The sequence below is a fragment of the Pseudopodoces humilis genome, chromosome 22, assembly GCF_049639895.1.
Source record: "Pseudopodoces humilis isolate 2021_Gansu_Grassland_sample_001 chromosome 22, ASM4963989v1, whole genome shotgun sequence".
Taxonomy (NCBI): Eukaryota; Metazoa; Chordata; class Aves; order Passeriformes; family Paridae; genus Pseudopodoces; species Pseudopodoces humilis.
Genome location: NC_142221.1, coordinates 8,342,884 through 8,359,902, shown reverse-complemented (window position 1 = coordinate 8,359,902; position 17,019 = coordinate 8,342,884). Strand labels below are relative to the sequence as shown.

The 17,019-nt window shown below is 45.2% G+C and overlaps 2 protein-coding genes across 4 annotated transcripts in view; both read right to left on the bottom strand.

The window, feature by feature from the left end:
- The window catches only part of TNC (tenascin C), a 63,444-nt gene that overhangs the window by 11,720 nt on the left and 34,705 nt on the right, over positions 1-17,019 (bottom strand). Inside the window, exons 11-14 of one of the 3 annotated variants that reach the window (XM_005527193.3) lie at positions 14,035-14,307; positions 11,861-12,133; positions 4,079-4,351; positions 592-714 (exon numbers count right to left, since the gene is read on the bottom strand). In XM_005527193.3, the coding sequence (XP_005527250.2) occupies positions 592-714; positions 4,079-4,351; positions 11,861-12,133; positions 14,035-14,307 (942 nt within the window). The remainder of the gene's footprint in view (positions 1-591; positions 715-4,078; positions 4,352-11,860; positions 12,134-14,034; positions 14,308-17,019) is intronic. The other 2 variants (XM_088065775.1, XM_088065776.1) reach the window with 2 other exon arrangements.
- Positions 5,875-11,224, bottom strand: LOC148182676 (tenascin-like). Its single transcript, XM_088065768.1, has 4 exons — positions 11,212-11,224; positions 10,547-10,819; positions 7,703-7,945; positions 5,875-6,161 (listed from the first exon to the last, which is right to left on the bottom strand). Exons 1-4 carry the CDS (start codon positions 11,222-11,224, stop codon positions 5,875-5,877), a joined length of 816 nt encoding a protein of 271 aa, XP_087921894.1.

The following is a 17,019-nucleotide window of genomic DNA, read 5'->3' as shown; positions in this document are numbered from 1 at the left end:
TTCTTCCAGGCTATATTGTCTAAAGACCTGAATCTTTCCTTGTCTCAGGCAACAGCAGGACTTGTTTTGGTGCTGATGTCTTTAGTGTTTGTTCTTCAGCTGTTTCCCTTCAGAGAAGTCCCTAAATTAGGTTAAAAATCTGTTGAAGTAGAGGAAGTTTTGGAAGTTGAACACCAAACCAGAGTGAGATGACGTTGGGGAGCACCGAGTAAATCACTGCCTTGAAACTTTATTATAACCATGGATTCTGATTGATACTCCCAAGGGCCATCTTTTCCAGTGTTCTCAGCTCATGAAGGCAGTTTGGAAACTAATCCTCAGTGAGGAGGTTCAGCAGAGACTTGTGAGGAGCACAAACACTCCAGCATCCCCCTCTGAGCTGCCTTACACGCCCTGCCCACGGGATGTGGACACGGGATGTGGACACGGGATGTGGACACGGTGTCCGGACAAAGGTTGGCTGCACATCCTCATTCCTGAAGGAAAAAAAGAGATGATCTGTGCGAGATCACCTGGGGGATGCACTGAAAGGGGGGATGGCAGCCCAGCAAAGCCTTCCTGCTCCCCCTGCCACCCCCTGTCCCTGCTCACCTCCCGTGACGGGGATGTAGGAGATGCGGAAGTTTTCCACGCGGGAGCGAGGGGGGATCCAGCTGACTGTGGCAGCATTTTCCGTGATGTCAGAGAAAGAAATTCCCTTGGGAGAGCCAACCACTGTCAGGGGAGAACAGAGAACACACCACACGGGAAGAAAAGGTAAATAATTTGGTTATCAGTCCTTAGTGCTGGAAAACTGATTTATCACCCTAAGGCACGAGCTGGTGCTGTCAGTGCTCTGCCCTGAACATTAATGCAGGGGGTACAAACTGAAGGGTTTTATTACAGCAACAACCTATTCAATCCAAGTTTTCCATTTTTTCAGGACCACTCAAGTATTGCATAGGTTAAAAATACCCAATGTATAGCTTCATATAGAAATAACAGAGATTTCAGTGCTGTAGAAAAGCACATAAATTACATTCTGCTGCCCATGGGATGCTGTATTTAAGATTTTTCTTTTCTATCCCAGTTTCACTTGGAGGATTTTTAGACCTTCCACTGGGTCCCTCTGTGACACAGCAATGGCAGCCACAGACAGATCTCTCTTCCTGAGTTTGAAGTTCCGAATGCAGGATGCTCCAAGGAGACCTGGACTCAGGTGTGGGAGTCCATCAAGGCTCCTCTCAAGGATTCACTCCTGGAACTTCTGTCAGCTTCAAACCAGAGGGAATAAGATTTTCCTCCTGGACTCTCTCTCTGAGCTCATGATTTTTCTTTCAAGCAGATCCATCCAGAGAACATCCAAGTACAACCACCATGAGGAAGTCACCTGTGGCTGTCATAAAACTCAGCCTTTTCCCTGTCCAAACCTGAGCACTGCACTTGCTCATGTAAATTAAATCAATAAGCTGAAATGAAACCCAAATTTTACCAGAAATAACCCAAACTTAAACCCAACATGTATCTGAAACGTTCCAGTGGGAAGCTCAATTAAGATCATGCAGAACAAGCATGGAAAGGGATTTGGGAGGACGTGGTAAAGAGAGCTGCCACCTCCAGGTTTACATGGAGCATCCCACTTCCAATCTTTCCAGCTTTTCTGGCTGTATCTAAAACAACCCTGAGGTATTAAAAGATAAACAGCACACACAGAGCAGGCCCTTGGTACAGAGAGGAGAGATCCCAAACATCAGCCACACGAAGAACACTGGAGACAGGCTGAGGGCAGGGGAAGGGGGAAAGAGGAGGGAAAAAATTCAGGACTGGGCTTGAAATAGCTTGGAAAGAACGTGCCTGTGGGAAAGGAGTCAGAGGCTGTTTGTTCCATGTGTCCCCAAAGCAGCAGGGCTCTAAATCAACTGAAAGGCAAGGAATGAAAAACAACTGAGCTCTGAAGAGAAATATAAATTATGTCTCTGGAGCTCACTTGAAGTGTTGTGTTGGTGGGGTTTGCTCATGTGGACAAAGGAAGAATTACAGATAAGAAAGGAAGCAAGGTGGGGTTGGGAAAGCTACGTGGCTCAAAAAGGTGCTGCTGATTTGAGTACAGGCTGAAGGAAATTGTAGAAAATAAAGAAAATGTGGGAAAGACAGAAAAATAAAAAAATCACATTGGTTTTGCTTCACATTATAGGTGGCCTGAGTGGCTGGAAAAAGGGCAGTGGTGATTTTGGAGATCAAAGAGATGGAGCAGCACTTGGTTTTCATACACATGGAGAATATCAGCCTTCCCCAGAAAATAAAATCTTCAGTCCATCCCACTTGGACTCTGCTGTGCACATTTCCATGGGGCTCAGGCTTGTTTTCTGCACCAGGTGAGCTGTGTGACAAAGAGCAGTAAGAAGAGCTTTGATGTGAGTTTTCCACACCCCAGAGTGCAGCTTTCCTGGGAGACAACCTGGTAAGAAATATACTGGACCATCAGAGCATCTGTCCTGGAATGAGTCCCACAGATGGGAGAGAGGAAAATGAAAAAGAAGGGAATGAAATCATCCTCTTGGGCTCCTGAAAGCCAGAATTAAGCAGGCATAGAAAGCAGCCAGAGTACTCCTGGCCTGGCACTCACAGAGAACCTCAGGTCATCTGTTGGGCAGGCACAAGTAAATTATCTTTATCCTCCTGCACCATCCCCAGAGAGGTGTGAGAGACAGGGAACTCTCCTGAGAGGCTGCTAAAACACCCATGGTACTGGAGAGAGGCTATTTTTTTAGAGATTTCTTTTTCTGCTAATTGTTCTTTCATTCCTAGCAGACTAGAGGAGGATGGTCCCTGACTTTCTTCTCCCAGTCAACAGGAAGCAGCAGGTTGTGTTTATCACACACCACGAGCATGTGAAGTGTTTCACCATCATCTCAGTTAAAAAATGCTGTCACAGCATGGCAAAAAAACACTGGAAGAACAGGAGAGGAGCAGCACGAGACTCACACTTCCCACAAGGATATTAATTGGGCCATAGATGTGTTGTGGTCTCCCAGTGAGAGTTAAATTGCACCTTAACTGAGATTTTACTGATAAATTTCTAAGATACTCCAACTCTGAGAACAGCAGTGGATAAATTCCCTCTTCAGGGATAGAAATATTTCCTCACAAGCACACTGGAAATGCTATAAATATCCATATGTTTGTGCAATAATCCACTCCTAAAAAAGAAATCTGTTGGCTGCCTTGGCAGCCACCCACCCAGTGTGGTGTAACCTGCAGCCCAAATCATTTAGCTGGGTTTTTGTGGCTCTATTATTATTCATGGGCTATTTACAGCTGACAAACATCTCTTGGGCTATTGCAGTAGGTGGCATGTGCTAAATCTCCCTGGGATGTAGTCATGAGGAAAATGATAACTCTCAGTGGCTTCCATAAATACCCTGGGAGTCAGTGAGGATGGGGACGTGCTGCTAACAAGCACAGTGGACTTGAAACATCCCTCTCCATTAGGACCCAACACACAGGAGCCTGGCCAAGGGGGGCTGCTGATCAATGTTCTGCTCCCTGGATGTGTCTGGGGGAGCCTGAGGGTGGCCTGGATCCTTTTGCAGGTGTGTGATGGCAGAGCTGGGGCCTTTCTGTGCTTGCAGCTGAGCCCACGGGCAGCAGGGTGGAGGGTGAGGGCTCTGAGGCTGCTTCAGGAGAAGCTGATCCAACACTGAGTTGTTGCTGCCCTTTTCCTGGGTGCTGGCTGGCAAATGCCTCCTTTAGGCTGAGATGTAATTAGTCACTGAAAATCACTGAAAAAGGCTGATGCACAGACAGTATTTCTTGGCTCTCAAAGACAGTGTTTTAATTGCCACACTCTGCTGCTTAATTCCTGATCATTAAAGTAATTCAATTAAACCACATTAAATAGACAGTGATGAAGCTTGGGGAGCTGAGACTGATTACAAATATAACCACAAAATAACCACACCACACTGAACCAGTGACTTGGACAAGGGACATGCAGGAGACAGTCCAGGCCACCTCTGGAACAGCAGGAGCTGGCTGTGGAAAGGAGCTGCTGAAAGGAACAGGGAATGTCACACTTTTCCCACTGCAAAGACAATACCTGTGGATGCTACTGTGTTTACAGGCTGGGAACGTTGTCCACTGCTAATTCCATAGAGCTCAATCTCATATTCAGTGCCCTCTTTCAGCCCTGTGATATCCTGGGTGCGCTCATGGCCTGGCACTATCAGCTCCAGGGGGTCAGATTTCCTTTTGGTGTCCCTGATTTTTAGAACAAAACTGTTGAAAACCCCGTCATCCGCAGTCCAGGAGAGACGGAATCCATCTGGAGTCGCGTCTGAAACCAGAAGGTTGTCCACCTCGGGTTCTGCTTCTAAAAAAGGAGAAGATAGCAGTGGGGAAAAGAAATGATTTTTTAATCAGTTGATCAGAGACCTGCCTGAGGTCTGGCTATAGCACACTGCAAGAATCCGACCACAGTTCAAAGCAAGGGGAACAATCTGCCAGCTATTAAAAAAAAAAAAGATAAATATTAGTGTTATACAGAACAGGATAAATGTGAGTGTGTGCAGCCCCATTCCAACTTTCACTCTTGAACAGCAAACCACTGCATGGACACACAGGTTTGTCTCCCACATGCAGAGTTACACATGCTAAAGGTGAGTTTCCTGGGCATTTCTCCCTCCCTACCTGTGGGACACCTTTATGGCAAATAAAAACAAAATCTTGTTACAGAACTACATGTCTGGAATGTTGTCAGGCCTCACTCTGCTAGGAGGACAACATTGAAGTCACTGAAAACTCTTTTTCTCCATGCAAGTCCCTTATTTCATGCACTTCTGGCATCTGTGATGCTTCTGATCCGATGAATCCTTTAATGTGCTCTTAAACAGCAAAGGGGAATCATGAAAATTCCTCTCTTAAACAGAACCCTCCAATCTAAATGCAAGAGCTGCTGCCTTTGGTTAATGAACCCATTCAAAAGGGTCCCAAGGGCTGTAAGTTATTAATTACCTGCAAAACATCTTTAACTCAGTATGGTCAGGCACCCTTAACTAGAGAAATGCTGCTGGAGTGGTTGTGTCCTACAGCACCCCAGTGCAATCCTTCCTTCCACACACAGCTATTCCTATTTGTTTCCTCTCAAACCTCCCACCAAATGCAATCCTTCCCTCCACACACAGCCATTCCTGTTTGTTTCCTCTCAAACCTCCCACCAAATGCAATCCTTCCCTCCACACACAGCCATTCCTGTTTGTTTCCTCTCACACCTCCCACCAGATCCTCCCCAGCTTCACTGCTGCCCAGACAGGAATGTGCAGATGAGAGCTGATGGTTCTGGGGCTGGAGAACCAGCCTGCAATGGTTTCCCAAGGAAGCTCAAGTGCTGCTGGAAAACAGCAGCTCTGATGTGGTTGGACGCACGAGCTGCTTTGAGGAGAGAGGTGCCAGCTTTGGGGTGGCAATGATCCCACTGTGGGTGGAACCCACACGGAGAGGGAGAGAGAGGAGGCCATGGGAAGAAGCCCATGGCTCTTCCTGAAGGTCCTGATGGCTGGAAGGTGGGAGAACGATGCTGTTGGAGAATGCTGATGTGCCCAGCTGTTAAGGAGATGAGCTCTGCATGCAGCCATTCTTCCCTCAAGACTCTGTTAGAGGTACCTGCAAGACCATAAGGAACTTTCACCCCTCGGCCCCCCACATGCTCCTCCACAGGATCCCTCAGAGGGGAAACATCAAGTTAAAGGGAACAGAATTCCACCTGTGAACCCATCAGTCACGAGGAGTTATGTGGTGCCACGATGCAGAGAAGGATGCAAAAGCCAAGGTTCGCACGAAACGTCTTCCGCGTGAGAAGGAAAGCGAGAGAAGAAAAGGGTGAAGGGAACAATTTGCTCACACTGAAATACCTGTAACAGCCAGAGCGCTCAGGGGCTTTGTTTGGTGCCCCTTGGCAAACCCATAAAGCAAAACCTCATAGCCAATGCCAGTAATTAGGCCTTTAAGCTTCAGTTCTCTCTGGGCTCCCGAAAGGAGGAACTCCTGTGGGTCCAGCAGCTTGCCAGAGTCCACCACGACTACTAGAAAGTTGTCAAAGGCATTCTCGGATGCCATCCAGGACACTGTGAACCCATAGGGGTTCATATCAGACACTGTTAGGTTTTCCAGTGGGGGCATGGCCTCTAAAAGAAGGGAAGGTGCAAAAACACACACACACAAAAAAGAAAAAAAAAGAAAAAAAAAGTGAAAAAACATTGCAAGTTAGAAAGTGTCACAGATTCCACCAAACAAAAATCACATTTTTCCCCTGGTGTGGATTTGAGAGCCAGGATCACAAGATGAGGATTTTCAATGGAGTTCAGTTTTGAATTTTCCTCAAAGATTTCTCAGCACCTCCTGTCACAAGCTCCACAGAAACCCCTCCCAAGCTCCCTGTGTGAGCACATTACTGCTGCTGCCCTTGCACTCTGAGGAACTTATAACCAAAACTGCTTTAGAAATGCTACACATAAAGCTTTCATTTCTTTTTACTTCTCTCCAGCATCAGTGCTTTAGGGACAAGCCTCTCTCTGAGCATTCACAACTCCTGTATTTTGCTTCTTGAGCTGTTTCACATGAATATCTCCAGCTTTAGTTTTCGGTGCTGGAGGGGTCAGAGGTGCCAGAACAGGAACATTAATCACTCAGGGTCACAGCCAGTGCAAACCAGCTGCTGCTGTGCTCTGCTGACAGAAGTTCCACTGAGGGGTCCTTTTTCACATCACTGTGACATTTGTAAAAATGAAAAGATGTGGAAAATGCTTCAGAATTTATCCACTAAGTCTCAGCCAAAAAAAAGTGCCGAAGTTTCACAAGATTCTCAGTGTGTTTTGCTCACTCAAAATCTGACAAATCAAACAGGAAGACCAGGTGGCTCTTCTAAGCCCTGGCTTTGATCCTGGATCCCAGGCACTGCTTGAATTTCTCCACAGTATTTGTCCAACCTTGGCTCAGGAGCTGATCCAACCAACCTTCCAAACACTCAAAATTCCACTCACTTCAGAAAACACCACTTAGTTAAAGGTAGAACCTTCTCCTGAAAAGGGCTTTGGGTTTGCTTTTGACATTTCACAAACGCTGAAATGGATTTTGTTAGGACTTGGCATAAAAATTCCCCTCTGAAGAGTTAGGAATTGGAAGTCCTTATGTAATAATATTTTTGGGTTTTGAGTACACATTTATGTACTCATTCTAGAGATATTTTTGCATCTTATTTGCTTCTAATCAAGCAATGCCCAAGATTCACATTTTGGGTGGGTGTCTGGAAGGGAACATCCTGGGACAGGAGGTGTTCCACGAGCCAGTCCTGTCTGATGAACTGCTGAGCATCAGGCAAATTTCTCCCTCAAACTTCAGGAGTTATAAAAGATTATTAGACATGGGAGAAAGGCTCCAGAGGGATCTTAATGACAGAATCATGGAATCACAGAATAATTTGGGTTGGAAAGGACCTTAAACTCATCCAGTTCCAGCAGGGACACCTTCCTCTATCCCAGCTTGCTCAGAGCCCCATCCTTTTAACTCCCTTTAAACTAATCCTGCTGCTAGAAGTTTTTTATAAGTTCAACATCCCTGTCCTGACCCCTCTTTGCACCAAACTTTAAACAAACCCACTGCTGCCGGCCAGAGCCTCTCTGGCATTTCCCTGAGCCAAGAAAGGGGCTCCAAATCTCGGAGCAGGTACCTGTGGTGCCAGGAGCAGTGCGGGGCTGTGTGTGGAGCCCTGTGCTGGTGGTGCCCTGGGTGGGAATGCCATGGGCAGGGTGGGCAGTGGTGCCCCCTGGCACCTCCAGCCCCCGGCCCTCCAGGGAATCCCGGGTTTGGAAAAGGAACGAGGCCAAGGGCCCGGCTCGGGTGCTCCAGGACAGGTTGAAGCTGTCGGGGGTAACGTTTGTGAGGGTGAGCGTGCCCAGCTGTGGCTCAGCCTCTGGGGGAGAAAGGAACATTGGTGAACTTTCAAAAGGAAGCTTTGCTCCAACGGGTGGGGGAGTCAGCAGAGGGGGGTTGTAGGTACTCAAAAAATAATGTTTTAATGTTGTTTTGTTGTGGTTGAATAAAATAAAGTAAAGTAAAATAAAGTAAAATAAGGTAAAATAAAAAAAAAATAAAGTAAAATAAAATAAAGTAAAATAAAATGAAATAAAATGAAATAAAAAATAAAATAAAATAAAATAAAATAAAATAAAATAAAATAAAATAAAATAAAATAAAATAAAGTAAAATAAAATAAAAAATGAAATAAAAAATAAAATAAAATAAAATAAAATGAATTAAAATAAAGTAAAATAAAAATATATAAAATATAAAATATAATAAAGTAAAATAAAGTAAAAAATAAAATAAATATGAAATATAAAATAAAGCAAAACAAAAAATAAAACAACATAAAATAAAATATTTTTTTTTGAAAAAAGCAGCATTGCAAGAGCTATCTTCTCAGGTTTTGGAAAAAAGCCACTGAAATTAGTGCTGACTTTTAATTCATATTTTTTCATTAAATTTTCTTAAATAAACTCAGTTTGCCTAATGAGATGTGGGTGTGGTTTAGAGAAGAACCAACAACATACACATACAAATTGGGGGAATTCCACACTGGGAATTTGATGGGAACACAGACCTACAGCAATTCCAAAACAGAGAAAGTAGGATTCAGGCAGGAATCCTTGAAATCACAATCCAGGTTCTGTTTGGTGTTTCTGTTGCCTGGAGTTGCAGATACATCTATTTTTGGACCCTGAGGTTTATGAGGGATTTCAGGCCTAACAGGGATTATCTCAGCACTAATCTCAGGCCAAAACCTCCCTGGACTCCACAGATAAGGTGTTCCTCATCCTCTGATTAGGCACAATCAGAGAATGCCTAATAAACAATAAACCCCACAACTCTGCTCTTGCTCTCCTTCCTGACTGTTCAGTGGTCAGGGCACCTCCTTAAGAAGCAAAGACTTTCCTTTTCTGCTGGAGGAAATTAAAATTCACATCTCTGCCCTGCCAGGACAGCAACTTGTCCTTCAGGAGAGGGAGAGCTCCTTACCCATTCTCTTTTAAACTTTTTACACAAAATCATTAAAGTTTCATTAAAGCCCAGAGAGAGAACAAACACGACCCAACAGTCAGAGGGTCAGAGAATCCTGTGTTTGCTCTCTGGGCTGGTCATCTATTTTTTATGTTGCCAATTGAGTAGGAACCAAGAACACCTTGGGAAATGCAGCCAGTGAGACACAGAAAAATAACGATGGAAAAGTGACCCATGCTGGGAGAAAAGTCAGAGAGGCATCCCACCGACAGAGAGTGGTGAAAGAGTGAAATCTTTTTCTCTGCTAAAACAAAACTGCTGCAAGATGTTCCAACTTTTAGTCCCATCCCTCATTGCAAGACTTTTAAGTAATAATCCATCTGGATTTTCTCTGGAATTGTTTGGGAAGAGGTGAATGGAAGTGGCCCCGATTAAGGACACGGATGGCACAGATGTCATGCTATGAACCAGTGACCATGGATGCCTTCATGGCCAGCACGGAAAGTGCCACCATGGTGCTCTTGAAGACAGGCAAGGAGATGAGAAAATATCCACAAAGCAAACAGGCTTGGATGGAAAACCCAGGAGAACGGAGCCCTCAGCCCCACATGCAGCTCGGAGAGGGCAAACGGAGCCTTTCCAACCTCGTCCTGGCATGGCCACATTCCTTCACATGCCACCTGCAGCCACGGTCAGGCACATTCCCGTCATGACAGCCTGACTCCTGGGAATGCTGCATGCAAAATGAGCTGGAATCACATCCTCAGGCAAGTCTTAGTGATCTCCTGCCATCCTGGAATCACCACCACCACCACCACGGGAAAACAAGACAGGACCTGGAGACTCAAAGGGAGCAGTGCACGGAACAGAGTGGTGGGCTGGCCACCAAGAAAAGGGGAATTTGGTTTTTGAGCCCTGCTCTGTGCTGACAACATGAAAATCCTGGGCAGAGAACCTATCAGAGCCAGCAGAAGGTGGCCAGACCACTCCATGCAGTTTGGGTTGGTCATTTCACATGCGGCACGAAACGCCCACCAGAGATGCAAATGCCTTGGGAGACATTTGGGTTTGAGGAGGACAAAACTGACATGCAGGAGCCTCTCCAGGCTGAGAACCACATGGAGGCCTCTCTCCCACCCCCAGCAAAGCAAGGGAGGGTGGGATGAACAACTTCATTCAAGATCAGGTGCAAAGATGCTGAGTGAAACACATCAAGCATCAGGAGCAAGGCAATTATATATACACTGAACTTGCAGAGGGGTGTGTATATATAAGGAAACCATCACGGTTTACTACTGACTCTCTTAATGCTGGGGGCACTTTTTCAGCCTTTCCCATTGCCTCTGATCTTTTTCCAAGCCCTCTCAGTGCATTTCAGCCTCCCCTCATGGTGATCTCCCTGTAATTCCTCAAGGGAACGACGATGAGTTGGAGCCACGTTTTAGAGCAGTTCAGTGGACAGCAAGAGAAAGGAGAATAAAAAGCAAACCTGGAAGGTGAAACAGTGAAATACCTGTGGTTGCCATGGCTGTCAAGGTCTGCCCACCTTGCCCATCAATTACCCCATGGAGCTGGACTGTGTAATTAGTGGCTGCTTTGAGGTTGGTCACTACAGAGTGCTGGGAGTCCCCCGGCACTGTGAGCACCAGGGAGTCCAAGGGGAAGTCAGAGTTCCTGACTTCCAGAATAAAATGGTCAAAGGCCTTGTCCTGTGCCTCCCAGGCGAGTGACAGGCTGTCTGAGGTAGCGTTTGGTACACTGAGTTTGCTAAGGAGAAGTTCCTGTACTACAGGAAGAAAAACAAATGGAAATGTATCACAGTTATTAAAAGCCAAAGCAATAAAATAAATTAATAGAGAAGTTTGAATTTACAGGTCACAAGGGTCACCCAGCCTTGTGTTTCCCTGTTTCTCATACCCCTGCTGTCACCCTGACCCTGCCACCCATCATCAAATGAGGATATTCAGAGTGTGCTGCTGCTGGAAACTGATATTATATTACCTGATAGCTGAGATTTGATATTTTACTTTCACTGACCACATTACTCCATTCCTATGACAAATCACTACGGCAACTTTTCCTAGTGGGACAAAATTTGGTGGAGGTGTTAAACAATCACAACATGAGCCATTATCTGCCTACAAGAACACTGTTCTGTTTCTGTAGTCCAGTCCTCACTTCCCACTCTCATCCTGAACATTTGATTTCTCTGTCTTTTCTGCCAGCTGTAAAACCTTGAAGAAACCTTGTGCCAACAACTCAGCTCCTGCCTATTCCACTCTCTGACATCAACTCAAATTGACTTTTCAATCTCTCACCCAACACAACCTGAATAATTAAAGCTGAATTTCAGCCGTGAACGTGCCTTGCAGGATTGTGCTGGCACAGCCTGAAACGTGCCTGACATCTTTTGGGTGAATCAGGGTAAATCTGTGTCTAGAAATCAGCTTATCTGAGAGGAACTGCGTCTGCTCTGTGCTGTGGGACAGATGCACACGCAGGATGGAAACTGAACGTAAGGAATCATCTCCTGCTTGGTTTTGGGGATATTTGCTTTGCTTCTCGTCTGCCTCAGAGGCTGCCCCAGCCCTAATGTTTGAACTCATTGTGTGAATGAGGTCCCAACACGATGTGATTGCCTGACTTTGCTGGGTGGGATGGTGGCTCAACATTCACAGCTCACAGTGTCCTCGGCTGGTCTTCCTCCGAAGGCGCAGAGGATTGGGAAATGGGTGGGCTGGTGGGGTGGCTGAGGGCAGGGGAGGGGCACAACCTGTAAGGAAGAGTTCAAAAAAGCAGAGTTAGCGCTGAGGTAGGTTTTGTGTACCTGTGGTAGCTGCAGCACTGATTGCCTGTGTGTGGAACCCGCGAGAGATCCCGGAGAGGTAGACAATGAAATCAGTGCTGGGAGAAAGCCCTGAGATATGAGCAGTCCTTGAGTTGCCTGAGAGGTTGAACTCCATGGGCTCCAGCAACCTGTTAGAATCAATAATTTCAATGGTAAAGACGTCAAAGTCCCCGTTGGAGGCTGTCCAGGAGAGGTTGAAGCTTTCGGGGGTAATGTCGGAGACCATTAGCTCAGCAACGCCGGGCTGCTCTCCTGGGGAGGGAAACAACAGCGGTCAGAAGGGCCCCCCGACCTCCTCCTGCTCTCAAAGGCTCCTCTCTGCCATGCTGGCAGCACTCCGAGCTGGGGAAGGGGGTGTGAGTAAAAGCTTGCTACGAGCAGAGAGGTACTGAGGGGAGGAAATCAAATGAAAGCGTGGCAAAATGTTAGAGAAACGAAAAATGTTAAGAAAAAAAATTAAAATAACATTTAAAACTATGGTTATTTCCCTCTCCCTGCAGGAGCAGCCATGTCTTTGAGGTCTGAGCATGAAAGCAGATGCAAAAGGACTTTCTTGAATGCCCCTGGGGCATTTGGAAGAGATGGTTTCCAGTTTTAGGAGAAGCTAAAACCAAAGCTGTCGCTTTATCCCAAGGAAAATCTTGTGTTTTGTTTACTCTTCTGCTTTCCCTTTCAGCTTAAGTCTGTGAAAGCTGGCTTGTAATTTTGGAGCTGCAGCCAAAATGCAAAGCAGGCAGAGATGCCTTGGGGTTTCTTCCTCTCTGCAGACATCCCCACAGCGTTACAGGAAGGTTCAGATATTTCTAACAATTGGAAGTCCCCAGAAGGGAAGACTTTGAAAAGCTGGGTGCTGAGCTTGACCCAGAAAGGGAAGGGAAAACCTCAGCAGGGCATTTTCTGTTTTCATGAGGGTAAAGGAAGGGAGCACACTGCATATTTCGGCAGGACACCCGTGATGTGTTTCCTGCTTTGTCTCTTTGTCCAGCACATTGCTCTGTTCTCCACGGGCATCTGCTCCCAGCTCCTGGTGAGGACTCTCAAAGCTCAGCACAGACACATTCCTGCCCAGGCCAGGCTGCTTCAAGCACTACAGAAACAAGCAAGCTCTGCTGCACTTCTTGTTTCATTCTGCTCAGTTCTCACAGGTGCTTGCAGCCCTTTCTGTGCTGGGGGAACCTGGCATGAGCCAGCTCTGGCTGTCTCACAGAGACAGGAGGCTGCAAAGGGCTGTAGGGGAGCCCAGAGGCAGCAGAAATCATCTATGAGAAATTATCTGAAGGAAAGGCCACTGGTGCCCCTTTAGTGCCAATTAATTCACACAGTTATCATAGCACCTGGGAGGATCAGACAGCCACACAGCAGAGATGTAAATATACATTTATCTCTCATGGTCAAAGCCTGTGATAAGCTCTTATTTCAAACTGTTGCCTTTAGATGATCAGCCAGAAAATGATTTTGGGGCCCTTGATGAGTTTCATGCAAGCTCCTGATAGCAGAGCTCACCTGCCTCCTCCCAGGCCAGTTTTATGCCAGGGTAGTTCTGCTGGATTTGATCTTTTGAATTATGTCTTTTTCAGGCCAATCAGACTGTCCCATCACCTTAGATGGTTTAACATATTTTATTAGTCTTGTTAGGAATTAATTTGTGTCCTTGAATTTGTGTATTTCCTATATGAGGACATACAGGATGTGTTTGTCCTTGCCATGAGTAGGTACACACAACTTTACCACACTGAGAAATCCACACAGAAGCTACTGAAGGCAGCTTCTGATGGGTAAAAACTGAACACACTCTCAGGTTTTGATTAGGACATATTTTTATAATTTTACCAGGCAACCTGGCCTTTCCCAAGCAGCTACAACATCCAGCTGGGGTTTTGCTGTTAGTGTCAGCCACGTAAGTGAGGAGAGAGAACAATAAAAAGCTGCTGTGAGGTGGGGTGGGGACAAGCAGGCAGGGAAGGGCTGCACCAGGGCACTGAAGCTCTGGCTGGAAAGCCTGACCATGAGGGAATTCTGTGCCAGAGATGTCCAGCCAAGCTTTAATGAGCTCTCCATGCAAGGCTGAGGCAGCGAGCAGGATTTGCCCAGCTCTCACAAGAGCTCCGGCTCACATCCCTGTCAGAAAGAAGCCAGGGCTGGAGGAAAGGTACCTGTGGTGGTCTCAAGAGAAAGGGGCTTGGTCCTGTAGCCCCGAGCGACCCCCTGAAGGGTGATGGTGTAAGGAGTGTTGGCCTTGAGGCCGGTGACATTGGCAGAGCTCAGGCCCCCCGGCACTGTGACATTCCTCCTCTCTTCGGGCTGCCCAGACTCCTGCACCTGAATGACAAAGCTCTCATAGGCACCCTCAGCTGCTGTCCAGGTGAGCTGGAAACCATCCCAGCCAGTCTCTGCTACTGAAAATGCTCCCAGCTCGGGTTCCTCCTCTGGATAACAACAGAGAGGCAATGTGTTACTTGGGTTGCAGAGTGGTGCTGATGTCGGATTATTTAATGAGGTTCTGTGTTAATGAGGCTCACATAATAACCCCAGAACAACAGCTAACACCTTCTCCAACACACTCTGTGTGCTGTGCCTTAGGAGCTCTGAAAACAAAGAAAACAGAGGAGCTCTCCTGGTTTTTTGGAGTCTTAATCCAGGCCTGGAGCAAAGGGAGCATCAGCAGCGCAGCCTGGTTCCCACAGAGCCACCGAACAGCAGGTCCAGAGCAGCAGACACAGGGATGAGATGGAACCCTTCCAGCATTCCTGGCACATCCTCAGCTGCTGGAAATCAGTTCTCTTTGATTACAGAACTTCGCTCATTTACATCACATTGGAACCCTAAGCATCCAAACTCGCCTTTTGTCTTTCCTACACCCATCAGTGAATGCTCTTAGTACAAACCATGAGGGGAATTCGTGCCAAAAATCACAAACACATCCAAAGCCAGGCTGAGAAATCCTACCAAAAACAGGCTTGGAGGGGTTATCCATTGCGATACATGAAGAGAAAAGTGGAGGGGACACACATTCTTGCCTAAAAACGCGAGAGAAAGAACTTAAAAACCATTTCTTATAGAAGATCCCAAGGAATGGAAAGGGGAAAGGCCAGGCTTTCAACATGCTGGATGATCTATGGATCTATCCGGCAGAACAGTCAGATTGTGGAAATCTGAGAGCTTCGGAGATCACAGGGAACGTGTTTGTGATCCCAGGCACAAGGCCCCAGGCAGGGATTTCTCTGACATGCGGAATTATCTCCTCATTAGTGGGAACCCGCATCATTTCACACCTCGGTGACTTCCTTGCTTTCATGTTCCACTTGCATTCAATAAGAGAGAGCAAGTCATGGAGCACCATCCATCAGCTCGGCACAAATATGTACTCGGGATTCATTACATGTCTCCAAATTCACACTTACATCACAAAGAAATACATTTGCAGAGGAGCAAAATCAATTAGAAATGGTTTTAAATAGATGCAGAAATGTTATCTTGTAAATACACTCTTAGGCCAAATACAGGTGTGAAAACATGGTTTTCTGCTCACCTCCAGGAGGGAGAGAAGCCTGTAAGGCAAAGAGCAATTTATATTTATTTATATTTATATTTATATTTATATTTATATTTATATTTATATTTATATTTATATTTATATTTATATTTATATTTATATTTATATTTATATTTATATTTATATTTATATTTATATTTATATTTATATTTATATTTTTATATTTTTATATTTTTATATATTTGTATGATATGATATGATATGATATTATAGTGTATTATATTATATTATATTATATTATATTACATTATATTACATGACATGACAGGACATGACATGACATTACATTACATTATATTGTATTGTATTATATTATATTATATTATATTATATTATATTATATTATATTATATTATATTATATTATATTGCCACACAAGGATTTGGTTACTCCAATCTGGATGGAAAATGCATCAGCAGTTCAAGTACATTATAAAAAACCTGAGGGACCAACCACCTGTGTGAAATCTGAATCCAGAATCCTACTGCATTCACAAGTGGATTTATTTTAATGTTCCATCTTTGGAAGCTACATGGAGGTTGCCATGTACAGACATGGAACATAGGGAATGTAATTCTGAATATTACCTTGGAGTTAATTACTCCAGAAATAATTTGTGGGTGAGAAAGAGTGGTTTCTACCACAGATATTAACACACATATATCCCACAATAAATTCATGTGTTTCAGGGGAATTTGTGGCTTTGTGTACAAGCAAACAGGAGACACAAAATGAAAATTATATGAATACATGGAAAATACTCTGATACCACAGATAGTATCAGTGTTCTTTGTTTAGCAGGCAGAATGCTGTAATAGCTAATGGAAAATCTGGAAAACAATCAAACTGTAGAGTAACAAGAGCAGTGGAACTCAAACACTTGATTTAACAACAAGGGGAATAGATGGGCAGGGAAAAAAGAGAGCTCTGGGAGCTTCAGGTGGGTGGGTGACAGCCAGAGAATGATTCACAGTGCTGAGATGAATGAACAGAGATTAAAGATGTGTAAAAGGGAAACTGGATGAATAATAAACATACACTCCTTCCCAGGCTGGGATACTTCTTACTGTCAGCTTAGGAAATAGATCCATATCTCTTGGTACAGGCTGGGCCTGGCCTGAATGTGTCTGTGGTGTGGTGTTGGCCTTTTGAGGAATTCCACTGGAATGTTTCTCTGGTGATTTTACTAAAAAGGATGCTCATGTGCTGCCAGGACATTTCCCTGACTTCTTGGGATAGAGTATTCTGTATTACTTCTTGCTTCTGAATCTGGGATTTTATATTATTCCCCAAGAGGGGCTCTCAGTCACTTTCCCAATCTCTCATGTGAGACATGATGACCCAGCAAGGTTTTCTTTTTAGTCCCCTTTGGCTAAACCACTTTTCCCCTTTCTCAATCTGGTTAAACTGTGCTTGCAGTGCCTGTGCACCTCTGAATTTCATGAAGAAACCACTGCAGCACGTCACAAGCCAGAAATACTGGAGTAGCTACCACTAATCCCCATCCTGAGCTCAGGTGCCAGGTGCTCTCCAAGGAGGGTTCAGCTGAACCAATGGACAATCTTCCCTGGCAAATTGAGTTTCC